The 27,269-nt window shown below is 46.9% G+C and overlaps 1 protein-coding gene across 1 annotated transcript in view; it reads left to right on the plus strand.

The window, feature by feature from the left end:
• Window positions 1-2,042: 2,042 nt before the first annotated feature.
• The window catches only part of DPP4 (dipeptidyl peptidase 4), a 61,341-nt gene continuing 36,114 nt past the window's right edge, over window positions 2,043-27,269 (plus strand). The window contains exons 1-10 of the mRNA XM_059727338.1: window positions 2,043-2,148; window positions 3,462-3,546; window positions 17,786-17,887; window positions 18,358-18,452; window positions 18,550-18,624; window positions 20,799-20,851; window positions 20,968-21,040; window positions 21,484-21,604; window positions 22,536-22,696; window positions 25,694-25,794. Of these exons, the coding sequence (XP_059583321.1) occupies window positions 2,143-2,148; window positions 3,462-3,546; window positions 17,786-17,887; window positions 18,358-18,452; window positions 18,550-18,624; window positions 20,799-20,851; window positions 20,968-21,040; window positions 21,484-21,604; window positions 22,536-22,696; window positions 25,694-25,794 (872 nt within the window). The 5' untranslated portion in view covers window positions 2,043-2,142. The remainder of the gene's footprint in view (window positions 2,149-3,461; window positions 3,547-17,785; window positions 17,888-18,357; window positions 18,453-18,549; window positions 18,625-20,798; window positions 20,852-20,967; window positions 21,041-21,483; window positions 21,605-22,535; window positions 22,697-25,693; window positions 25,795-27,269) is intronic.

A 27,269-nucleotide genomic window follows, 5' to 3' on the forward strand; every position in this document is an offset into this window, starting at 1 on the left:
GGGAGCCCTGGACATGTGACACATTTAATATAATTTGCATTTTCCATCGGTATCAGTTATATCAGTGTCCTGAAGAAATGGACAACTAGGAATTCCAGGATAGCTTCTCACAGTAGGTACTATTACAGTATCTCACCATTGGTTGGCAGAAAAGCCAGGCAACCATTTACTATAGGCAGACATGATATTACCTAGGATAGCCACTTACAGGGTGAGCCTACACATGCTATTAAGGTGAAATTGGAGTTTATTGCCCTCCCCACTGCTCCTTCCCCTGGTGCCACATTGGAACATGTGCCTGGGACCGCAGCATGTTGAGCCGGGCTGGAGCAGCCCCGGCTGGCAGGGGCCCCTGGGTTCAGCCTGCCAGTTCAGAGCTGCTCCAACCTAGTTCAATGTGCTGCGGAGGGGCTGGCTGGGGTACGAGGGTGCTGCAGTGCATGAGTAGCTGGCAGGCAGCCCCAGCACTGAAGCACCCTCATGCCCCAGCCAGCCACATCAGCATCTACATGTGCGCTGTTGTGGAGTAAAAAACTCCACAGTAGGATAGTACTTGTATTTACAAGTACTACCCTGTTGCAGAATTTATTCGTTTCCTGTGCTCTAATAGGGTCGCGAGTCTGGAGGGGGACACCAGATCATTGACCGGGTCCCCTAGCGGCCGATTGCCAAGCCCTAAACCACCAGTGGCAAAACTGGAATTGCACTTCCGCCAGCACTTCCAGTTTTGCAGCTGGCATTTCCACTCGTGTGCAATCCCTGCATGTTGCCAATGGTCACATGTGCAAATGCGAGACATTTACTGTAGAACTTATTAGTCTGCTCCACACTAAATGTCTTGGGTTGATGTGTGCACATTGAACTGGTTTTAGTCCTGACATTTCTGGAACAATTCTATACCAAATTCATGCACGTTACATGGGTAGAAAGCTGTAGGTCATGTGTCCACTCCTTGTTTACACCAGTGTAAAGGCTGATTGCATTATTACAAAAGTGCAGTGTGTGCAAGTCCTATATTTTCTCCAATGAATCACTGCTATATTTTTTTGTCATGACTTTTTCTTAGAAATGATATCTAGATCACACTTGTGCAATAAAGACTGGGAACTTTTTTTCCAGTGTTTGAGGCCAATGCATTACAGAATCCTTATTTTTTTCCATCAATATGGTTTTGATTTTTTTCCCCTGGTTCTGCAGAAGAACTTGACTATTTCCCCTTTCTGTTCTACTTAATCCAACATCCTGTTTAGCTTTATTCAAGGGAGCACTGCCAGGAAAGTCACTTGAAGTATAGCAGAACTATAAATTCATTGCAGGGTTAGCTGTACAAAGACAGGGTTTGTAAACTTGCTAAAGCATGATACAGCCACAGCAAACAGCTGCCTGGGATTGCTGTGATGCTCCAGCTGAGTAGAGAAAGCACCCTTTGAAGTAAAAGTTGCAGCAATCAGCTGAGCTGCTTATCCTTAATTTAGCCAAGTGGTAGAAACTGAAGGAGCGGTGAACCATCCTCCGCCCCCACAAAAAAAATCCGGTTCTACTGTATTTACTTTGCTTCAAGTTAACCGCCTGCCCACATCTTTGCAGGACTGATGCTGCCCCGCTTCTGCCACCCCACGTCTAGCAGCCGCCAGCAGCTGCCCCTGCCCCAGGGCCGACCCCGCGGGCACACCCAGGCGCTGGGGCTCGGCCTGGCTCCGCACACCCCTGAACGGCATCCGCTGCTGAAGGGGCGACAGGGGCACGGCTGCCAGCGCAGCGCGGGGCTGGCCGTGCTGCCTCCGGCAAGCTGGGAGCGTCAGCCGGCTGCGACCCGCGCAGGCACAGCTGCAGCCCCGGGGACAAGGCTGCCCGGCGGGGACTAGCCCACAGGCTTCGCGAGCAGGACCCCGAGGCGTAGGGGCTGTCGGCGGCCGACGGGCGCACCGAGGAGGCTCGTCCCCCCGAAGCGCGCGGGGCCGGCGCAGGACCAGCCCCCCCGGCCGGCCCGCCCGCCCGCCGCGCGCTCCACACACATAGGTGCCCGGCGCGGCCCCGCCCCGCCCCGCCCCGCCCTGAGCCCGCGTGCGGCGGCCGGGCAGCCCCGCTCGCCTCTTTCGCTGCTGCCCCCGCGCCAGGAGGAGCCCGCGGCAGCGCCCGGCCATGAAGGTCAGCCCCGGGCGCCGGGGAGGAAGGGGCGGCGGGAGCTGGGAGCCGGGAGGCGCCTACACCCCGGGGCCGGGGTCCCCGCGCCGCCTGCGGGGAGGGAGGGAGGGAGACGGGGGCTCCGCGCGGCTTCACCCCCGCGCCGGGCGCTGGCTGGAGGGCAGTGCCCAGTCCCAGCCTCAGCCCAGCCTGGCACGAGCACCTCCGGGTCTGACACACGCACTTGCACACCCCTCAGCACTGGCACACACACACGCATGCGCACATGCCCCCCCCAGCACTGACACACACATGTGCATACTGCCCAGCACTGACACACGTACACACACATGCTTACCCCCCAGCGTGCACGCACACACGCACGCACATGAACACACACATCCCCCAGAACTGACACACACACATGCACACACTCCAAGCACTGGCACACATACATGCATGCGCGCATGGCCCCCCAGCGCCGACACACACTCACGTGCGTACTGCCCAGAGCTGACACACGCTCGCATGCCCACCCCCAGCATGTGTGCGCACACACACGCACGCACACACACATTTCCCCCAGAATTGACACACATGTGCACATACCCCCAGCACTGGCACTCACACTCCCTCAGCACTGGCACATGTACATGCATGCACACATGCCCCCCCAGCACTGACACATACACGTGCATACCACCCAGCACTGACACACGCACACATGCCTACCCCCAGCACGCACGCGCACATATGCACCCATGCACCCCAGAACTCACACACGCACACACCCCCAGCACTGGCACACATATATCCATGCGCACATGGCTCCCCAGTGCCAACACACACACGTGCACACCTTCCAGCACTGACACATGCATGCCCACCCCCCAGCACACACACACACACACACATCCCCCAGAACTGACACATGCTTGCCCACCCCCCAGCACTGACACACATGTGCCCACCCCCCAGCACTGACACACGCATGCGTATGCACACACATACACAGGCACATCCCCCAGAACTGACACATGCACGTGCACACCCCCCGGCACTGACACACACATACACACATACATCTCCCAAAACTGACATGCGCACACCCCTCTACACTGGTGCACACACAGGCATGTGCACATCCCCCCAGCACTGACACATGCACCCCCCACGCACTGACACGCACAGCCCCAGCACTGAGTCACCCCCCCAGTAATGACACACCCACATGTACACACACCCTAGCACTGACACACGCACACACATGAACACACACTTGCCACAGTAACACACGCTTGGCACTTCTAACTTCAAGTTCTCTTTGTGCTTTGCAGACCATAGTGAAGTGGCTCCTGGGGTTTCTTGCTGTTGCCGTGATCGTTACTGCCATAGCCGTTCCGGTAGCTTTACTGACAAACAGTGAGTTGGCAGCGCTTGATCCTTTGTAGATAATGGAGCAGACAAAATGTCAGAGCTTCGGGGAAATACTTGTCCAGAGCTTTCACTCAGTGTCAGCAAAGGTCTTGCCAAATCTTTAGACTCCAGCAAGTAAGGTGGTTAGGTGTAGTACTCCAAGACTTCTGAACCTCTGGAAGGCAGCTCACTTTTGAAGATGTCACTAGATTTTATTTTTCTTAAATTAAAAATAAGCCCCACCTCCGTTCCCAAAGGATCCCAAAAGTATAAACAATTTTTCCCAAAGCGCAGTCAAAATATGTCACTCTGGCAACTTTGTTTTCTTATCGGGGCTGAAAATTGTAGACACAACAGGAAAAATCTAGTCTGTCAGTTTTATATGGCATGTTGTAGGAGAGGAGAAGAAATATCCACATTAAAGAATGTTGAGAACAAAACAGTTTTACGTAAGTGTATGGTATGAAATAGGCAGCACTTTTGCAGAAATCAGGCAGTTTGACGGCAGAATGCTAGTGGGGACTGACTTTTGGACTCTGGTCAGTTTGGGTGATTAAGGGGTTTTCCAGTGGGAGGTTGTAGTCTTGGATGGTAATCTGAAACAACATTAAATCCACATTTAGCAGGTGAGAAACTAGCAATATAGCACAGTTTCAAATCCTATTTTTTGTTTTACTTCCTCATGATTAGCAGTTGTGCAGTGTTGCAGTGTAGAATTTTAAGCTACATTCTGCTGCATTACAACAGTGTGGGATTGGAATAAACCTGAGAGAAATGCAGAGTTCCCACTGATATTTAGAACAGATATTTAGAAGCCTCATTTTCTTTTGTAAGCATCTTGAGCAAGTATTCCAGATCCTGATAGCTAATAGTTACAGAATACTCTCGAAGTAATCTCTGCTGTGTGTACTGAGGTTTGGGGTTTTCCACATTTTAGAGCAGTGCTTCTCAGCCAAGGTGCCATGGCATGCTGGATTGCCTTGGGATCCTTTCAAGGGTGATGCAGGGCACCAAGCAATGCAAGCACTGTTAAGTGCAAATGTGAGTCACAAAGTCATTCAGAAAAGCATTCAGACCCTGCTGTGGTCCTTCTGAGTTCTTTGCAACAAGACAAAAAATGAGTGAAAGCTAAGATTGAAAGCATTTTCTGAGGGCTGCCTTGAGTCTTAAATGGTTGAGAACCACTAAAGATCCTTTAGACTAAAGATATGGTAGTAAAGATAGTTTTGCAATGCGTGCTAATCATCACTAATAGTTAGATATTAATAGAAATTATGGTTTATACTGTCTGGATCTTATATATAGTCCTATCCTATGACTAGTTCAGTTGTTTTGGAAGGGGACACAAGGGTGGGTGGGTTGGTGGATTTTCGGGGTGGGGTTTCCTGCCTGCCTCATGATAAGCAGATGTTAACAATGAAATTTGCTTTAATTAGTACAGTTCCAAGTATCACGCTAATTAAAGCACCCAGAGTATCACATGTATCAGCGTCCCCGTGCTGAAAAATGGTGGCAGGGCACTTTGAACTAAAGCTCATCAAATAAGCTTTAGTTTAAAGTGGACCACTGCTGCCTTTCAGCATGAGGAATCTGATACATGTGATGCTGGGGTATGCTGGAGTGCACTGTAGCAGACTCAGTTAATTGAGTCTGCTCTGATGCGCTGTAATTACAGCCTGATGAAGCATCCTCCCTGCACGTGTATAGGAGCCTAAAGTTTTCAAGTAGTTGTGGGGGCAGGGAAGAGCAGCACAGAGAAGGTTTCGGTGAGTTGTCAGGAATGTGTACATGGGAGGATTTTGGCACATGGGTTAACATGAGACTTTGCTGTAGGAAGCACCCTGGAAGAATGTAGCATGAAGTGACATATGTGACAAGCTTGTCTGGGGGTGGTTCTTCAGGCACACATGTATTCAGTCATCACTAACACAGCTAGCCAGCATTCTCTTTGGGAGTCCAGGTTTCCCATGGATGTGTAAGAGTTGGTTAGAGCATTCTGTTTTTAAAGCTGATAAGGACCCTGGAATATAGTGATTTTTATTAATCCCTAATCTTGCTGGCAACATAACACTATATCTGTCTCAATTTAAAAAAAATGGTGTCGTGCTTGTGCATTTATTTTTAATGCCTCTAAAAGAAGAGACTAGAAAAAAAAAGTTTTACTTGTAGAGTACATATGGTAATCAGATGTGTACAAAGTGGTGTTCTACAGTCAGTTTCTGTTTTAATTTGAAATAATTTGGATTTAAGACAAATTCAGAAAACAGCATGCATGCAGTCCTTGTGATTTTAGAAAAAGTAGATTTCTTGGTCAACTATTGCCCTATTGATTATTGTCCTGGTCAACATAACTGGTTAATTCATTTCAGTACACCTAAAATTTCCATGGTTATTTCAACAAGACAAAGCATTCTTTTCCAGGAAATAACTTGGTGCATAGAATTACTTTGTGCCATTATATTGTTGCCATCTTTTAACTCAGCAATTCAGTAATGTTTAAATTGATATATGTGCAACAATTGCAGTATGGCCATTTATTACTGTGAAGGAATGCTCATTTTGATAGCTGGAGGTTAGCACTGCAATATTAGCTTTGCCTGTTTTATTTTTATTTATTTATTTACTGTTTTGCCCCCAGATGCACAATAGTAACATACAGCACTTCCTGTACTACTTGCTTATCAACCCCTAGTGTTGAAGCAGACAAGGCCTGTTAGCAAGTTCCTGGGAGAGTGAAAGAAAAGGAAATAGCACTTCCCTAAAATACTTGTTCAAAGCTCAGTTATGTGGTTCTGATTGCTCTCTGAACAGGAAAGGGGAAAGGGCTTCCTTCTACTTTTACATTCAATTAAAGTGAAAATCATGTCTGGTAAGACTTCAATATCTGTACAGTGTTTGTGAACTTTGAACAAAAATGATTGCTGATATTAGTAGTTATCAGCAATGAATTGAGATAATATAGGTGGTGCAAATGTTCTGTCTAACCCCAAGCACTTAGTTACTGATTGTTTGACTGCATCACCCACCCTTTTCTGAGCTCAGTACAGCTTACTCAGCTGAATACTCCCTTTGAGTTCAAGAGTTTCTGCCCAAGTAATTACTGTGCAATGTGAATAAAGCTAGAGGGACGGCGCAAAATGGAGAGGGACGGCGCAAGGCTCTTCCCAGTGCGGGGGACTGAGGTGGGCTAGACAGAAAATTGCTGTGCTATACATCTTGTGGTCAAACATACTTATTTGTTTTTTTTAACAATGCCCACTTAAGACACCATACCTCTGTGGGCTGCGGGTGGGAGCGGGACAGGCTCAGCTGTGCAGGGCAGGCAGCAGCTGCCTGGACAGGAGTTGAGGGGCTTGGACAGGGGTGGTGGTGGGAGGGGTGACTACGGGGGTGGTTAAGGCAAATTTTGGGGTAGCTATAGCTCCCCCAAGCCACCCCTGAAAATGGAGTCCTTGGATGAAAGGGGGGTGGCTAAGAAAGACATGAAAAAAGGTTAAATCTCATGACTGATTAAGTGAACCAAACTTAATTCTGATAAAGGCTTGAATCAAGTAAAGATCACCTTTTCCACTTTTTAATCAGTGTGGTTAGATTAAAGTCAGGGGATGACAATAGATAATAGGTTTACGTAGCTTTTAGTTTTTCTTGCTTTTCTTTAGCTCATTATTTTTCCCCCTTCTCCCTTGCATACATTTCTTAACATTCCTTTTGTTTCATACACATCAATACAATTTGGATCTGGTAAATGGACTTCTTGAGTGCATCTAGATGAGTGCATATGTGCCTCTAGTGGCATCTCAAACCAGTTTGAGATGCCACAAGAGTCACGCTGAGAATGAAAAAATGTTCCCTGTTCTGCATACTTGCAGCGCAGGCTCAAAATTTGATACCTCAGTTTTCACGTATCAAATAAAAACACCCTGGGAAAAAGTGGCGCAGGGCACAGCTCCCCACTGTGTCCTGAGGCAAGCTGGGGCTGGACCTCCAGAGATGCTCTGGCATCTGGCCAGAGCGTCTCTGTGTTGCCCCCGCTGCCTAGCACAGAACCAGCCCAGCTGGGTCCGACAGCATACATGGCCCATGGAGGCAGGACCCGGCCCTGCTGACACGCGGTCCCTGCGAGTGGGGCTGGACCCCAGGTAACAGCCCGAGTGGCCCCAGTGCTGCCTGAAGCTGCACGACCCCGTGCTGCACCAGGCTGGCCCTGTGACAGGTGGCACAAGCAGTGTTGGCTCTAAGGCAATTGGGGCTGCACCGTGCTGCTGGGAGCTCTGGCCACAGCAGGTCCTGAGCACGCCATGGCTGCTGCTGCTGCTGTGGGAGCGGTCTGTGGGCCCTGCTGGGGGGGAGGGGGGGCTGGATCCCTGTGTGTATGGGGGGGGGTGCATGTGGGCCCTGTGGGGATAAGCTGTGACTTCGGGGGGCGGGGAGAGGCTGTGGGCTCTGCGGGGAGGGGGGGGGTGGCAGTCCATGTGCTGCGTGGGGAGGCTGCGCCCTGTGCTGGGGGCAAGGGACCTACCCCTCCTGAGCAGCCCCCCCACACAGTCCCCCCACTCCCACAGTCCCTCTACAATCCACTCACGCCTCGCATGTCTCCCCACACATACCCACCCACATCCCCCCACACCACTTCCCACCCCTCTCCTGCAAACCCCACATCCCCTCCCCGTCACACATCCATCATGCCCAGCTGCCAGATTGAGACTTGCTGGCAGGAGCTGTGGCTGCAGGGGCAGCTGTCCCCACATCCTGGTTAGTGAAGGGGTCAGGGGGAGTTCTAATTGTTCTATGATAACTAGGGAAACCAAAAGCAAACATCAAAACATATAGATATTTAGAAGTTATTTTATTATGATGATAGAGTCACTGGTAGACTTACAGATTGCTTTAAAATTGTAAATATATCAATAAAACATTCTCCAACTTCCCCCCCCCCTTGCTGTCGCTGTTGCTATCACTATCTATCTATAGTGGTCTTTTATTTTAATTGTGGAAGAACATGGATTTTGGGGTATTTTAAAGAGTGAATTTGGGCTTTTTTTTAGAGATTTTGCAGTTTTCAAATAGGGAACACCAGAATTCCTGGAAGAGAGGCAAGTGACAGAACCCAGGGAGAAGAGCCTGCTCAGGATTGGCCCCCGGGACCCAGCTGGAGGTGGCTGACCTCCTGGCCATTAGGGACCAGGAGGACATGCTTTGATAGTTCAAAGCAGGCCACCACACTGAGAACATCTTCCAGGCGATAGCTGTCCAGATGGCAAGGAGGCAGCACACATGGCAGTAGTGCTGTATAAAGGCCAGCCGTGCAGCCACAGCCCACAGCTGCCCCAGAGGTGCAGGTGCCTCTGCTGCAGCCGTGCAGTCCCCATCCAGGTCTGGCAGGCACGCAGCCTTGGGGCCATATGCTGTTGCAGGTGGCAGCGGGCCATAGCCAGGCAACAGCCCCACACTGCCAGACTGCTGCAGTGGGTAGAGGGTGCAGGGCTAAGGTAGGGTTGCTTCAGCAGTCCAGCCGGCCAAGGGGTAGTGTCCCCATATACCAATTGGCCAGGCCCCAGAAGCTCCTGTCTATTTGTCTGATCCAAGTACCATGGGCCCTAAGGTGTACCCGGATAATTAGTAGCCCCTACTGTATGGGGCTAATGGATGAATGACACAACAAAACTCTTGGGACAACAATGGCAAAAAACAGGCAGGAGTGAAATGAGGGTCAAAGGGTCAAAACATTAAAATGAGTGCTCCTGGGGGGGACACTGAGCAGAGCTCTCTGGGCCATGCCTACTGGTCCTCAAAGATATCTGAGGAGCTGGTGGATGCTGCCCAGTGGTGCTCCGACCGGAAACATGAGCAGACCAGTGAGAGGAAAGTGGCCCTGTGGTCTCCAGGCACCTTCCCAGCTAGAGCCTCCTTCCTGGTCACATACAGGGCCCACTGGGCCAGGGCCAAGAGGAGGTTAACAGGAGGTCCATGTCTTGGTGGGGCTGCAGATTGGGTGTCCAAAAGTAAAAAGGTGAGGGGTAAAGTTCATCCAGAACCTAAGGAAGAGGTTCTGGAGGTGGAGGTGGAGGGGATGCAGCCTGGCATACTCGAGTGTCACGTGTGCCAGGGTCTTCCCCTGACCACAGAAGGGTCAGGAGACCAGGGTGTGTGTGAAACTTGCCATATACATGCCCGTGGCGATGGCTGCATGGAGGATCTGCCAGCTGAGGTTCCCAGCAGCTGATGGGATGAGGGTGGATTACAGGCTCAGCCGCTGGGGTGGCCTCAGAAGCTCCTGTCTATTTGTCCATCCAGTTACCGTGGACAAGGCCCACATGGCTAACTAGTAGCCCCTTTTTATAGGAGCTAATGGATGAATGGAACAACTAAATTCTTGGGACAACTAATGAGGAAAAAAAAAAGAATAGGAGTGTCTTGTGGGTCAAAGGGTCAAAACGGGGAAATAAGTGTGACCTAGGAGGATACTGAGCAGAACCCCTGGGCTGCACCCACCTGTCCTCAAAGGCATCCAAGGAGCTGGTGGACACCACCCACTGGTGCTGTGCATGGATGAGTGAGAAGAAAGTGGCACCACAATCTCCAAGCACCTTCCTGGCCAGAGCCGCCTCCTTGGTCAAGTACAGGGCCCACTTGGTCAGGGCCAGGAGGAGGTTGACCAGGAGGCCCTGAGACTTGGTGAGGCTGCGGTTGGAGTGATCAAAAACAGAAAAGTGGGGGGTGAAATTCAACCAGAACCTCAAGAGGAGGCTCTGGAGGTGGAGGTGGAGGGGCTGCAGCCTGGCACACTTGAGAGTCATGTGTGCCAGTGTCCCCCAGAAGCTCCTGAGAGTAAATAGCCCTGAGCTGCTTGCCAGGGCAGCATTTTATCCTGCTGGAGCCAGCACTGGCCAGGTTTTTGTACCCCCTGGCCACAGATCCAGGAGGAGCTGGGCAGGGCTATTTTGCCTCAAGTGGCACATCTTGCCCCACACCAAAGTGCATGTCTGGGCATGTGCTCTGAGGCGAAATTCCCCAGATCAGATTTGTGCTGCTCCTGTTTGAGCTGCTGCAAGCACATGTGCCTGCATGTGTAGATGCGCCCCTTGGGTGTAGTCAAATGTGCCAGATCTTGGTACTGAGGAAGAACTATGGTCTAGCAGTTAGAGCACAGGACTGGAGACTAGAATTCATTAACCTTGCTGTTATGTAGCAGGGAGCAAATTATTAAGCTTCAATTTGTGAAAATGCCCACTAACTTTGGGCACTTTGAGTGTTTATTTTTCATACTGTCTTAAACAGCATCACTAAATTTCTCAGATCTGAAGTTAGTGGACATTTTTGGAAAACATTACTTCTTCATGTCTGTTTTACAATCTAAGTCTAATAACAACTATGTGTGCAACAACAATACCAATTTTGTGGAGTTTCTGTGAGGCTTAATTGTTTGCTTAGCAATATGAGGTCTCTGAAAGGTGTCCCAGAAGTAAAGAATGGTATAATCACTTCTGAATGGATTCATTGGAACTGCCAAGTTTTGAGAAGCAGTTTGAAAGACCAGTGTGCTCATAACAAGTTTTGATTAAGGATGTTTCCCTGGAGGAAAGGTATGGTTTTTCTTCTTTCTTTTCTGCATCCCTTCACATAATTCACCTCTCTCTAGTTTGATTTTCCCCAGTCTTTCTTTTTCTGAATTTCTTTTCATTACACACTTTTTCCCATTCTTGCTTGCATCATCTTTCCTCTGTGAAAGGTACCACACAGTAATGGTTCTTGTTTTTTGCTGCCAGGAAACCAGTGGTAACATGACAGAACAAGGAGCAATGGTCTTAAGTTGCCCAAGGTTGGATATTAGGAAGAATTTTCTCACTAGGAGGGTAGTAAAACAGTGGAACAGATTACCCAGAGAGGTAGTGGAAGCTCTATCCTTGGGGGTTTTCAAAACCTGGCTAGCAAAGCTTTGGCTGGGACAATCTAGTTGGGGATTGTCTTGCTTTGAGCAGGGGGTTGGATTAGATGACCTTCTGAGTGAATTTTGGGGTTGCTGCAGTCTCCCAGCATTGCCGCTGCCGTTGTCTGCCCCAAGTGCAGCCCACCCCAATCCCACTGCTCGGAAGAGCCTGGCACTGCCCTGGCCTCATCCTGCAATGGCAACCTGCCCTCGCCCTGCACACAGATCCAGGGGCATGTGCTCTTTGTGCCCTCTCAGGGTACATGCAGCTGACCCCCCACACCTCCTGAACAAAGCACTTGCAGCTCCATCCTGTGCCCTGCCCTGGCTGTGCAACACCTGCTCCAGCCCCACTCCCTCCCTCCCAGTGGGGGCCTTGATCTGCTCCCCCATGCCTCTTCTTTCCCTCCTCACCCCTTCCCCCACAACAGACTTACCAGCCGGGTGCCACTTTCCACACTGTATGACTGCATATCGGAATCAGATCGGTATCGGGTGACGTGGCTCGTTAAATTCAGCCATTGATATCAGCCCAAAAATTCTCTCTCGGTGCACCCCTATTTTATATCAGTTATTCTCAGTCAGGGTATTGCGAGATCCTTTGAAGGAGTGTTGCATAATATTACCACTATTAGGTGTGCAAACAGCAATGCACGATTCAAAAGATAAACCCAGAAATTTCAAGTAGGAAATTTCAAATTCCATAGTGTCGGGAACATTCTGACCTGCTGTGGCCTTTCAAGCTCTTTACAATGGAAGAATTTCTCTATTTTTTTCTGTGGTCAAGAAACAAGGGAAAGCTAAGAGCTGGCTTTTTCTGAGCGGTGCCATAAATCTGAAAAGGTTATCACTGGGTTATATGATCTCATATTTCAAGGCTGCTATTTTTTGCTTCTATGATCATGGATCCTTCCATCTTTCTTCTGACCGTTGCAGACAACTGCGGCTTGTGAGATCTGTGACTTATCTTTCTCAAATCTCTTGAGCAGAAGGCTGGCTTATTTAGCACTACACTCTCCTAATATGACTCCTACCTCATTTCTCAGGTTGGAGCTTGTCTTGTATATCAGTCTCACCCATCCATTACCAGCTACCTCCTAACTCTATCCTTGTTTCTCTTTCTGTCTGTCTTTAAAATCTCACTGCGGATTTCTTGTGTGGGCAAAAGCACCTGGTCATGACATAACTTCTGCAGTTGACAGTGAAAATGTCCTCTTTATAATGGGTCTGCGGTGGATGTAATTATCTTTAACTCAGTTGTATTTCTTAACCTGGGGCTGTCCAAGTGGTGGCCCATGGACCTCATGTGGCCCCCGAGGGGTTAAACTGCAGCCCCCAGATTCCTAGTCTGGGTGCCATTCCCTCCTTTGCTCCTGGCTACTGCTGCCAGAGTCCCCAGGCTCCCTCTCCCTCCTCCAGCTTCTTCTGCCTTGCCTCACCCATGGGGGCTAGGACTGAGCAGCGTGGCTCACAGGGCTGATGGAGCCCATCCATGCTGGTGTGGTGCAGTGGGAGGTGTTCACTGTGTGGCGGGGGGAAGGACTGTGCAGTGGGACTGCACTGCAAGTCACACATCCACATGTGTAGGGGGCTTGTGTAGTGCTGCATGTTAATGCACTGGGACCATAGGGCATGTCAGGGGCTCATGTGGTGCATCAGGGCTCATGCTGTGCAGTGGCAGGAGAAAGAGGAGCACATTGGGAACCTACACAGTGTGGCAGTGGGTGTCAGGAGGCTCATGTGGCACAGTATGTGGCCTACGTGGCCTGCAATCCCCAGCCACTTGGAAAATAGAGATCTCTGCTTTAACCCAAAGGTTGGATGATGGGTCATGAACCATCTGCAGTTTTGTTTATCGTTGTCTTTGAAACACTGCTGATATTTATAGTCACTTCAGTGTTTACTCTGTTGAAATTCATATCTGTACCTTAATCACTTCTTATTGCCAGCCCAAAATGGATTTCTTTGGTATCTTTTTTCCTTGAAGAGAAAAAAAAGATAGGGAGAAATACAAGTTTTCCATGTCCCTGTACTATGTGCTGACTTCAGGAATGCTACCATTCAGCACCCTTCCTTTTCCTGGATTCCAGTACACTTCAGACATGACTTGCAAATTACCTTCCTAGTTTTCAAACCGTCATTGTCCTTGCTCTGCTCTGTCTCTTGGACCTTGTATTCATATAATCTGACCTTGGCCTTCTCTCCATTCCTTCTGCTCTATTGATTACATAGATAAAATGAACACCTATATGATACTCAAGCTCTATAATCATGATGATTGCAACTAATCTGCAAAAATGTACTTTGTTACTAATCACCCTGAAAGTGCTGACTTGATGGTGAAGTTTTAGTCCTTATTGGAGGGTACTTGTGTCTTTTATGAAATACTTTTTCTCGCAAGGGGGGTTTTTCAGGCTTTTCGGGGAAAAAAAAAATCACTTTTCTTTTTGGATGAACCTAGTTTCAAACCCTTTTGTTCAGCTTTAATATTATATCTTGTTGTGGCAATAAATCTAGCAATCATTTGGACAGAAGATACCTTAGATAAGCCTAGCTTTTATTATAGATAGTATATATTTAACCAGACCTTCCACCAGAAACTTATCTTAAAAGTTTGACAAAAGTGATTAAAGAAAAAAATACACCATCTGCATTACAAGTTTTATTGATCCTGTCATTTAATGTGTTTCATTTGCACCATTTATGAGACTGAAGTTTGTTAATAATTAAATAGATGGTGAATGATAGAGTCTTCAATAATATGAACTTTAATGGCAACTGTTATATAAACATGAGATTTAATATTGTGTGCAATAGCACTTTATAGTTGTTTATACAACCTAGCACCAAAGTATGCTTTTATGCTCAAGTGGCAGTTTTGCATTCACAGCAGCTAAAGTAATTCAGGTCCCATCTTCATAACTTTGAGGCTGAACTATATTCTACCAAGCAACGTTACTGGGTTTAAATTCCAGCCTAGTTCATTTCTTCCTTTGACACTGGAGACTGAAAAGGCTAGAAACCTTATGGATGAGTGAATAAGCTAATATTTATGTTCCATATTCCTTTTATTCAGAGTGATATTTGAAAATATTTCATTTCAAGAAAACAAAGAAGCTTTGAAAATCCTGAAAATCCTTGAATCGTGTGGCAGAAGCACAAAATGAAAGGATGCTACAAATAATAGAGAGAACTGGGTCTAGTCCTCAGCATTGGGTGGGGAAAAGTCTTAATCCCCCTGTGCAATACTGTGGCAAGGAAGTTTGGCACCTGGGGCAAAGCTGGCAGTGGCAGCCCGCCCTTGCCCCACACACAGATCCAGAGGGCACCCCCCCCTGCTTGCCTGGGAGTGCGTGCTGTAGCAGAAGCCATCCTCCCCCCATTCCCACGCTTCCCCAAATGAGCCACTTGCAGCTCTGTCCCACGCCCTGCTCTGGCTGGGAAGTGCATGTTGGCACCCCTTCAATTCGGCGCCTGGGGCGATCGCCCCACTTGCGTCCCTTTACTATGGCAGTGCCCCGTGTGCCAACTTTCTTGCCTTTCAAGTTAAAAGGGGAAAACTATAGACTTGGTGTGTCTAAGGGCCTTGTTACGTGGTAATTTTGGGTGGCTCTTGGAGCTCTTAACACCATAATCATCCACACATTAACACCTGAAACTAGTTTTAAGCTAGTTCGCTCATTAGGTGGCTCAAAGTTATGCCACCCCGGGGTAGGTTCATCTCTGATTCATGTTACACCAAGGTGTAGTGCTGCTGCTCCCTAGGCTGGGCTTAGCCTGGATAAGAGCAGCAGCCCAGCAGTAGTGGCAGTGGGCAGAGACGACCGTAGGGGTGTGTGGGGCTTGGGGCAAATCAAACTGTGCAAGGCCCTTTTAACACTGCAAGGGGTGGGGCCACTCTGCCTGGCTCCTGCCCAGCTCTGCAGGGCCCCACAAAGCACAGGGCCTGGGATGGCCGCTCCAATTCACCTCCCCCAAAGGATGGCCCTGGCAGGGGGGGGCCAGGCAGGCAGTGCCCTGCTCTGCTCCCCTAGGACAGACAGTATAGCAGCCAGAAGTGGGAAGAGGGATTTGGGGGGTGGGGGGGGGGCAGGGAGCCCTGGGGGTTGGGAGGGAGACTGGGGGAACCCTGGGGGGCAGGGGAAAAGCCCGAAATGAGACGTGGGGGGATTCTTACCTTTCAGTCCTTCAGACCTCTGCTAGCCTGAATGTGTGACTGCTTCGAACTTGAGCTACTCTAAATTCCAACAATGATCAACATTTGTGTGGCTCACAGTGTAAGATTTAACAAGGCCCCAGGGAGATAGGAATTTAATTGAGACTTTCAGTATGCAAACACAGTGCTTAGCTACATGTTTTGGTCCTTCTTCATTTTTACGCCCCCCCCCTTCCTGCTTATTGAAGTAGCATCATATTAATCTAGGCTTTCTGACTTACCCATCACTTTGAATCTCGAGCTTCTATATTTAGGGGCTTCATCCTGAAGAGTACAATAGATTTAATAGATTTTAGGGTTGGAAGGGACCTATTAGATCATCACATCCAACCCCTTGCCCTGGGCATGAAAGAGTGCTGGGGTCAGATGATATTTAAATCAAGCAGTAATGGTCTGAGTACTGAAAGTGGATTGAATCCCCATTGGTTTAGAATGGAGGGAATGTAAGTTTTGCCTCTTTCTCTTTTTTAACAAGTGTCTACATACTTCATGAGATGGGTGGAACAGAGAAATTAAGAACCTGTCTTCATTTCCAAAAAGGTGTTCTTGGTTTTGTTTTCAGCTAGTGCAGAATAGTCATCTATGGGTGCATCTACATGTACAATTAATGTGAAGCAATAAACTCTGGAACAGTTCAAGCTAGAGTTAACTGTTCCCGGGGGCAATGTCAACATGTGCACCCAGATCAGCAGCAATTTGAGCCAGGGCAGAGCAGGCCTCTGGCTGGCTGGGCTGACTGGGCACAATTTACACTCCCAGTCAGTCTCAACACACGTATTTCAGTGCAGTTAATTACTCCTCTGCAAGACAGTACTGTCCCTGACAGTACTTTCTTACAGTGAAGTTAATTATTTTACTGTTCCCTTATATCAGTGAATGTGTAGACTGTGATGCTTATCTGTAGGGCTAATTAGTAGGCCTGTGCGAATAGGGAAGTATTGGATTCAGATTCAGATTTGGCTGATTCGGATCACTGTCCCCATTCAATTTGGCTGAATCAGAATCAGAGATTCAACGCTGTTTAGGCGCTGATTCGTCCCCAGCCTCCTGGCACTTGAAGAAAAAAAAAAGCCCCGCACTCACCGATGGCAGCAGCACCAACTGGGGCCTCTGGGGGCTCGTGGAGAGCCCCCCAACAAAGCGCGGGGCAGTGGGGGGCAGCAGGGATCGCACCTCCCCCCCCGCCCACTTGGCAGCCACGCAGCAGCTGTCACCGTGCACTTGCAAGGAACAACTCCAGCAGTCAGCTGGAGCCCGGTATCACTAAGCCCCAGTGGCCGCAGCACCCAGACAGTGCTCAGCGCCCTGCTGAGGCATGCTGCCCCCACACCATGGAGCAGCTGCCACGTGGGTGCCAGATGGCAGGTGCAATTCCCTGCTGCTCCCCACTGCCCCACGCTGTGCATGGGGGCTTTGCCATGAGCCCTCAGAGGCCCTGATCCCCACTGCTGCAGCCAGTGAGTTCAGGACTTTTTTTTTTCTTTTTCTTTTTTAAGCGCTGGGAGGCTGGGGCTGGGTGGGGGATGGGGCCAGGCAGGGCAGCCATGGGGGCTTCTGCCGCAGTTCCCCCTGCTCAGGGAGAAGCAGGCACAGCCGGAGGAGCCGTGGGAGAACGTGTAGCCACCTGGCTGTGTGCGCCTCTCCCTGGCTGATCCAAATCTCTGATTCTCTCTGAATCAGCACTGAATCGATTTGGAGGCTTTGGATTTGATTCAGACCTTTTAATGAGTCTCCCAATTTGATTCGGATTCAGAGATTTGGCTGCCGAATCAGGCCAAATCTCCAAGTTGAATCAGCACCTGAAGCTTTGCACAGCCCTACTAATGAATCCATTCTGCAGTAAAGTACACGTGTAGATGCACCCTCTCTAGAATTCCCCTGGGACTTACCTGTGGTTTTTACCATGAGGTTGCTAGATGGGGTCAGCAGGGATTCCTCCCACTTGTGGCTAACTTGACTTGCAGTAAAACTCAGGTGTTTTGTTTTTGTTAATGCTTTACATCTGGGTAGCCAAAAACTTGTTAGTTAAATTGTGATTTATTTAGTAATGAATCTTTGGTGGGTAGTTCATAGCTGCATCCAAATCTTTGTCTCTATTCTAGGAGGTAGCTCTCACAGCTCTGACACACGACGAACATTTACCTTAGAGGATTATCTGAGTGATGGCTATAACTACAAAAGATACAATTTGCAGTGGATTTCAGGTAATCCATCTAATACTGATAAAGTGCTCTTTCTGCCTGTCTCTGTTATTTGACATCCATGTGAACATCAGGCTGCATTTAGCTGAATGGAAGTAGTTGGTATGTGAAGAAAAAAGTTTTAAATTATTTTTGTGTGGTTGTAGAATGATGCCAGTAATGACAGCAGAATGAGGATGACTGATGATTCAGTGTTCAGCTGTACCTTCCAGCAAATTCCTGGGTTGCTGGCGATGGGAAGGCACATTGCTTGCTATGGGGACTCGAGGGTATGCCTACTGCTCCAGCCTTTTGTAGGGTGCTTCATAGTTCTTCCTTGTGCACCTTCCCATTCATAGGCCAGTGGTGGAATTGGAAGATAAGGTAGAGCTTCTTTTCTTTTTAGGTGCACTGAGTTCCCCAAGGGAGTTGGGGAAGCATTTTGTTTTATGGTTTCTCTGTGTTGATTTATAGTTTCTCTCTTGTTCCCTTAGGAAATGAATATGTCCACAAAACAGTGGATGGCAGCCTGCAGATCATCAGTGCTGATAATGGAACAGTCTTAAAAACTCTGAAAAATACCACAATAGTATGTTCATATATTGTACACTTTAGACTTTGCATTGATTCTTTCCTTTTATGTGTTTCCTTTATATATGTAACCAGTCTCTTTCCTTCTTTGATAGAAAGACGCTGGAGCTACGACAGCTATGTTCTCGCCAGATACAAAATTTGCTTTTCTACAATCTGGCTATAAGAAGGTACTAGTATGTTCTCCCTTCTTGAGACTAAGTGCTGGGAAAAGGGGAGCTGGAGACTGATTGGGCAAAAAGAGTTGGAGTGGTAGGGACTGGGAGGAAATGCAGTGCAATGCAGTGATCCTGTGTAAGGCTGCTGGCAGACATTAAGACAGACACATAATTGGAGTCTGAGGAATGTTATGCCCCATTCTCCAAATTGTATGACCAGCCATGCTGTGTGTGTATGGCAAGTTGCGTCATTCAAGGAACTGGGCATAAAATTCCTCAAACGCCAATTGTGTGATTGCCATCTGTTGGGGGGGCACCTTCAGCTGGGGAAGCCAGGAGATCCCTGCTCTCCAGGTGCCTCTTCCACAGGTGCCTGAGAACATAAAAAAGTAAGCATACAACTGGGGCTCCCAGGTACATGCCTGCTTTTTAAATGTCTGGGGTGCCCTGACCCCAACACTGGTGCTAGGCTTACAGTGCCCTGGACCTTTAAAAAGTGGACTTTTATCTGGGAGCCCTGGCTGAACACCCGTCTGGTTTTTTTATTTCCCTGAGCGCCGTAAACCTGACATTAGGGAGAGGCTTCTAGTGGGGGAGACCCTTTGGAACACATGAAGAGCTAGATAATGTTAAACACATTAAAAAACAGTGTGCAAGAAATCTCAAATTTGGCACCCAAAATTAGGGGATGTGTTTGTCCTTCATCTTTTTCTGCCTGAGTTCCTCACCCATAAATTAGGGATAGTTATAGCCCTTCGTGTCACAGCTGTCCTTTGAAGAACTGATGGTGCACTCTGAAGCCCATCATTTGAGAGCCTTTGAGGAGGTCATTAATTACACATTCAGAGCAGGGTTGGAAGAGTATGCAGTCTATAAGGCATAGCCACATTGAATAATATGGACTAAGCAAAGAATTTAATATCTTATCATGAACTTCAGATTATAATACATCCTATGCAGTGAATGAGGTAGGAGTCCTGTGACAAAAATACTACAAGATTATAGATTATATCAACAGGCATAAGCACTAGATTAATAAAAGTTGGGCAATCAACCTAATTTTGCCATTTCTTACCTTCTGAGTAGGAAGCATGGCTTGACTTTACAGTTGCAAAATTGAAAAGTATACGTTGTATTAACTCATAGAACAAGAGATTAAACTAGCACAGATCCATAAATCAGGAGGATACTGGCATTTAGCTACTGGTTATTAAGCCCTTGGACATGAGAAAGGGTAAAGCAAGAAAACGATGCCTTTCAAGTGAGAGAGAAACCAAAGAGGAAATTTTCTAATTGTCTACTTTCATAGAATAATTATTAATTATCATAGAGAAAATATATTTAAATATGTTTTTGTAATTAGATAATTAATTTTTTTGAACTGGAAAAAGAAAGTTTAAAAGTATACACATTATTTAACAGCAGAGATGAGTTAGAACACACAGACTGTCATAATGAATCAAGTTTATGGGCTGCTAGTTTGATATCCTAGTAGAGGACAAAGTATAATCCTGTAAGCTCTCTTGCATGTACATCTGATATACCATCCCATTCTCAGGCCCCACACAGTGCTTCCACTGAAACTCTCAAAATCTACAGCTTTCCAGAGGCAGACCTGGGAGAGAGATTTCTGTAGAGGCCATAGATTTCTGTGACAAAATCTGGATAGAAAATAGTATATCTTAGAACAGTGTTATCTATTCTTGGGTAGGCAACTATATAAGGGCCAAGAAAACAAGAAACATCAGGATGTTGAACAAAGTAGCATGATACAGTGCTTTAAAACAGTAGGGGTACCAGTGAGACAGAGTAAAAAGGGGCTGGGAAGCTGCCATCTCTGTATGGAAGTCTTGCTCCAGTCTTACCATGGATCCCTGGGAACATCCAGGCTGGAGGAGCACATGGCCTTAAAAATCTGGTGTGTGAATAGTTCCTATTAAAGAGGATAGTTTAAAGGAAAACTCAGAATGAATCTTTCACTGATTAATTTCCCTAGGTTTTTACCATGGATGGGGACATTCTGACCCACTAGTGATCATGGATGGCTGATGGGTCCATTCACCCATCAGAAATAGAAATAGTAAAGGTTTCAAACACTTATCATTAACTTATAACACACTTGCAGACCTCCTTAAAATGTTTCTTGATGAGGATATTTTCTTAAAATAATAATGGCTTTCTTGCAGCTCTGGAGACATTCATATACAGCTACATATCACATTTATGACATGACTACAAGGTTAGTAACTTTATGTAAAATTGATCTAATATAATGTAAATGCTTTGCAATAAAATGACACTATAATGATTGTCTGTCTTAACTATTTTTGTTTTGTTTTATTTTTTGTTTTCTAGTACCTTAGTGACTGAGAATCCACTTCCTAATGATACCCAGTATATATCCTGGTCACCTGTTGGTCACAAATTGGTTAGTAAATAGAAGTGCAGTATATAAGCAGTGCAATTCCTGTACAGCAATACAGATGTTAGTCAGTGGCCTATATTTAGTACGTGTGTGCGCAAACATACCCAGGCATAGATGCACACAGTTCTGTCAGAAGAAGTCAGATAGTTTTATGCTGTTAATGTTGGAAGTATTGTCATCTCCTTGTGATTTTGTTGTTGTCCTTTCTACATTTTTGTTCATGACCACAGGCCAGGTAATTTACTATGATATTTTCTGGTACTAATGAATTTTAATGAATATTTTCACTTGTTAAGTGGCCTCGGTATACTTAATAGAATGCAACTATCAAGACAGTTCCTGCAATCTGAATGACAAAGAAATAGGATGCTGGAAATAAATATAGCTTGTTCTATCACTGGATTCCAACCATAATTTATTTAATAACTATGAGATTTTTTTTGTAGGCATATGTGTGGAATAATAACATTTATGTGAAAGAATTCCCAAGAGCAAAGAGTATACAAATCACCACAAATGGAGAAGAAAATACAATTTTTAACGGAATTCCTGATTGGGTTTATGAAGGTAACTACATACAACTATTTTATTTTATATGGTAACATGCAAACTCCTTGTTATAATTTTAAAAAAATGTTAGAAATGTGGAGAAAAGAAAGAGAAGTTTAGTTCTTATTATATATAACATTTTTATTCCATAGAAATAAGGAGAGTAGGTATAACTATTCCCATTTTAGAGATGGAGAAGCAGGAACACTGCAAGCTGAAATGTTTTGCTTAATATCACACAACAGGTCAGTGGTGGACCGAGGCATGGGCTCTTGTCTCCTGACTTCTAGGGCACTATGCTGTGTACTAAACCAGTGGTTTTTAACCTTTTTGGATCAGTGTACCCCTAGCGGCCAGAGGTGAAGCAATGTAACCCCTGGCGGCTGGATGTGGACCCGGGGGTGGCGGCGCGTGGCCAGACACCGGGGGCACACAGTTGAGTGTGGAGCAGCGGCAGCCGCTGTGTGCAACCTTTCCCTACCCACACACTTCCGGCAGGGCAGGCGGTGCCTTCATGGCAGCACGGGATGGTGCTCCGTCCCTGCCCGTCTGCATGTACCCCCTAGGACCTTCTCAAGTACCCCTGGTTGACAACCCCTGTACTAAACCAAAGTGCCATTCTAACTAGAAGCTTACCATACATTAAAATGTAGGCATTATTTAATGCTTTGATAAATGGCAGCATCCTAAACATATAAAGAATAAATAAACAAATAAAGAGTCCAGAACAGGTCTTTGATGAAGCCAGAATCAGGGATTGTTTTCATAAAAGTATATCATTTGTAGGCATTAATTTATTTAATGTCATTTTAGAGCCCAGGTAAGTAGTCTACAGTTCAGCAGTTGAACTTCAGCACAGCTCTGTAAAAATTAATGAGAATGATATTTCAGATACAGAAGCCAACTCAGCAACTATTGCTTCAAAAGAATGCATTTGCATCTCTTTCAGAGGAAATGTTTGGCACCCACTCTGCTCTGTGGTGGTCTCCAAATGGCAATTTTATAGCATATGCAGAGTTTAATGATACAGAAGTTCCTGTTATTGAGTATTCCTTTTATTCAGAAGACACGCTGCAGTATCCAAAGACGATTAGAATCCCATATCCCAAGGTCTGTGTTATTTATTAAATATGGTTGTTCAGCAGTTTCAGTAAGAGAATAGTCTCAGTTTTAATCACTTTCTGCTAACGAAAATATTGTCTGTCTCTCCTCAACAGCTTGCTGTGATTACTCTTACTGAAGTCAATAGCATCTGGCAATGTTAAAGTATTTTATTTTCTCCTGGAAAGAAAGTGTGATTTTTTTTTTAAGGTTTTGTTGTTTCTCTAGAAAGTTTGATAAGTAGACATGGTGATTGTGAGAAAAGCTCTTGTTAGGGGTTCACTGATAAAGATTTTCTTGGCCAATACCAAGAGCCAATTATTAACCAATCATATTGGTCAATACTGATCCAATAATTGTTTTGCAGGAATACAGCTGGGCAGTGTGGAGAGCAGCTCCCTGCAGGTAAGTCTGTGGAGGGGAAGGGCCGTGGAGAAGGGAAGGGGCCTGGGGGGTGTAGATTGAGGCCCCCACGGTGAGGGAGGGAGTGGGGCAGGGACTGGGGGTGATGTCCACATATGGCAGTGAATGGGACTCAGGGCTGGGGCGGGTAGTGGGACAGAGTCACGGGCAGCTCATCCAGGGACTCAGCATCCTGGCACTCAAAAATGGTGGCAGTGGTGCTTGCGCTAAAGCTTGTCAAATTAGCTTTAGTTGAAGCACTGCCACCACCATTTTTAAGTGCGGGGATGCTTGAGTGGAGCCAAGTTGGCTGAGGGCGGATGTGGGATGCCAGCTGTGGGCTTGGAGCTGTCTGCTTTGCTGCATTTCCCTCAGGAGCCCCATGTCAGCTGTGTGCCGCCTGCCCACCCAGCAGCGGGAAGCACAACTCACAGCCCCTACTGCTGCTGGGTGGACAGGGGATGCATGGTCAGCATGAGACTACTGAGGGAAAGGCAGCATAGCAGAGAGCCCTGAGCCCACAGCGAGCAGCCTGCATCTGCCCTTTGCACATATCTGGGGAGACGCATGCCCCCACTATGCCTCCCCCAGGGGGTAGGCACAGCAGTGGAGAGTGCCCCGCCAACCCTGTCCACGCCCCCTGGATGAGCGTCCCGCCACTCTGTCCTGTTCCCTGCCCCAGCCCTGGGTCCCATTCACAGTCCTGGCTGGGCAGTGCCCCCAGCCCCTACCCCACTCCCTCCCTCACCGCAGGGGCCTCAATCTGTAGCCTGCCATGACCCTTCTATCCCACACACCCCTTCCCCTCCACAGACTTACCTGCAGGGCGCTACTCTCTATGCTACCTGGCTGCATTCTTGTGTGTGGCTACATGCACATACCCGGTGTCCTGAGGCTCCAGCCAGAAGGCATATTGTATTTATCAGTGACATTATCAGTTACAATGGCGAAAAAAAGCCAATAGCCGATAATATTAATTTTCCTTTTATTGGTGTTGATCTGATATGCAACCGATATATATGCACGTCTAGTTCTTGTAGGGCCAAAGTTGCTTCCCAGTGCATATCCTTTTGCAAATGCATTTTCAGGTCTAGGGTGTTACATCACATTCATAGACAGACTCATCTCCAAGCTGTGAACCTTCTACAAAACTGCAACTTCAGCTCATGAATTCTAATAGACTTCTATGATGTCTGCCTCTTAAAGGAAGGTGTGGGGAGTATTGTCAGTGGGTTTCCTAGTCTTTTCTGTCTTTGATATCATGGGTGGAGTCTACAGACTCCACAGCTTACTCATACCAGTGCTGCACCATGTCTGTGTGCTAGGAGTATAAGAAGTCTTTCTGGCTGGAAGCAGACTGCCAAATGAAGCAGATCAGCTGGGCTGGGATGTGTCCCAGCCTAGCTGATGCACTTCATTGGGTGAAATGCATTGCCCATCATCCTATTCACTGATTTTACAGAACAACAGGTAATGTTCCCAGATGTGCTCTAAGAATCTCTGGAGCGTGTCTCTCCATTTCCCCATTTACAGAGATGCACCCCCGAGACCACACTGGAGCAAGTTGGACACTCCAGTACAGTCCCAGATCTGGGGCTGCCAATCAGCCCTAAGACTGCATGGGAATGTCAACAGACACCTGGGCAATCAGGTGGGGGAACATAGGCAAGTGCTCCCAGGGCTTCAGGAGCCTGATCCTGCATGCTGTGGAATTGGAATTTGCAAATGCAGGCAGGATCAGGACCCTGAAGACCTGGGAGTACCTGCCTGGGGCAGCTGGAGTATGCAGGCATTTTTGGGCTGACCATACTCTTCTGCCATAAACCTAACAGACATCTGCAATAAAGCAGCACAAATTGATCCTGCTCTGCTGTGTGAGTGGGTGGGTGGGCACTTTCTAGCACTGCACCAGCCATATAGCTCTCCCCAACCTCAGTTCGTGAGCTATGAGTTCCTGCATGCTGCACTGCCCATGGGTGGGATGGAGAGATGTATCCCACCCCTAGGCAGGTGAACAAAGCAGAAGTTGAAGGGAAAGCCCAGGGATCCTGGCTGCTACTGCAGCTAGAATGATAGGGGGAGTGGTGGCTGAGTGGAAGCCTGGGGAGCCACAGATTAACCTCTTGCCAGTTGAACAGCTCTGAGTTAGTCTATAAGGTACATCTCTCCACCCTGCCTCCTTTATGACTTCAGACTAACATGGCTAACTACCTCTCTCTGCTTGTGGAATGTGAGCAATTTCTGAATCCTGAAGGGTGGTTGTATCTGATAGTGGGATAGGACTTGACCATTGCTAGCAATTAATAAGCCATAGCTTTTCTGGTAAGCCTTATAATGTATTAGCAAATGCTACAGAGGCCACAATATCCTGAATACAATTATGAATGCTTATTTTGATGAAAGAAGCAGTATTTAACTAGAGTTGATGGTAATGTCCTATTAAAAGGATAAAAGTATGTGCTCATCTCAAAGTTTTATTCAGATGTTTTACTTCACACTGTTTATGTGGTACTTTACTGTGATTTCTCTGTTTTACAGATCCTTTATCATCACTAGGCAGTATTTGCTGTTTTCAAAAATAATATGAGGTATTTTCATTTTTAGGCAGGAGCTAGAAATCCTACTGTGAAATTATTTATAGTGAACACCCAATCTCTTACTCCTTTGAATTCCACTGAGATTACTGTACCACATAAGATATCAGGGTGAGTAGTTCTTATGGTATGTGTGTTTTAATTGTGATTCTTTACCAGTACTGTGTTTTTCGCTTGGAAGGATAATTCACACATTACCTTTCAGCTGCATCCTCAGCTTGATAGCACAAAAGCTGAATTCACTTCAAGTTTGCTCCTGTTTTGATACCAGTGCAGCTCCATATAACTGATACTAACACAGCAATGAACTGGACTCAGAGTGTTCAAAAGCACTGATGTTTAAATTCATTCTGCTTGTGAGCATATACAGCTAAGGTGTAAGAAACACTTGATACAGTGACTATTAAAAACCTTGCACCCCACCCCTGGTACGTGTGTATACATGAACCCATGCACACTAACCTGTCTTACAAGAATTACGGAATAAAAAAGTTTAACAATTAAACAGTAGCATATGGTTGATATAGTGCATGGGTGTTGAACTCATAGTGGGCCCTAAGCCAGATCTGGTGTGTGAAGGACTCCTGCCACGTCAGAACTGTGGGCCCAGTAATATTTGAGTGGCAGCACAGATCAAGGGTCCTGCCATTGATGGCCATGTCCATTAGGGTCTACAGACCCTGAATTCTGTGGCAGACCATACTGCCCAACTTCCAATAGCCCACCAGACTACTGGTAGGCTAAAAGAAATGGTTTAGTGGGCCAGATCTGGTCTGTAGTCTGGATGTTTACCCTGATACTGTAAAGCAATTTGAATCTTTATGCTAAGGACTGTGCAGAAAATACTGAGAGGAAAGTGACTGCAATTGTGTCATGCTCCTTCACTCCCCCCCCCACCATTTATGAAAGGCAAGTTAGCCCCAAAGAGCAGATAATGTTACTACATTTGTGATGAAAGAGAGAGGAGGGGGAGTGCAGGCCAGATTTCTGGGATGGCAGTATTCTTTTCTCACTTCTGCATGAGGTTTTTCTAAACATAGTGGTTTATATTTCACCCAGGAAATACTGTTCAGAGAGGCTCTGAGTGCCCAAGTAAACTGTTTGGTCCTTAGCATTTAGAACATTCCCATAACTGGTAGAACGTATTCAAGAAGGGCGATCTTACTTACCATTGTGAGTGAAATTTATGCCTTTTCAGAGACCCAGCACGGGGTCCCTCCATCTTTCAAACCCAAATTTAGTCCCATGTTATGCTGAGTGCTACTATAGGACTGTTTAGTGGGCTGTAATACACAGGGATGGATTTGACCCCAGGAAGATCAGCTTGTATTAATTTGGGAAGTGAATTCTTTGCAGAGAGGGAAAGAGAGTTACAATACAGTAATTGCAGGAATTAAACTAAATTCATCATAATGCAATGTAGACTGCATGTGAAAAAAATCCAAAAACTGGAGGGGACATCTCATGCTCTCTGACTGAAATTACTAAAAGGCATGCTCCTCCCTGAAATTTCATTTTTTTCCCTGTGGTTTGAGCCATATTTCTACAAAACTATGAAAATGGGACATTAAAATGAAAATGGAGTA

Source organism: Alligator mississippiensis, chromosome 4 (assembly GCF_030867095.1).
Source record: "Alligator mississippiensis isolate rAllMis1 chromosome 4, rAllMis1, whole genome shotgun sequence".
Lineage (NCBI taxonomy): Eukaryota > Metazoa > Chordata > Crocodylia > Alligatoridae > Alligator > Alligator mississippiensis.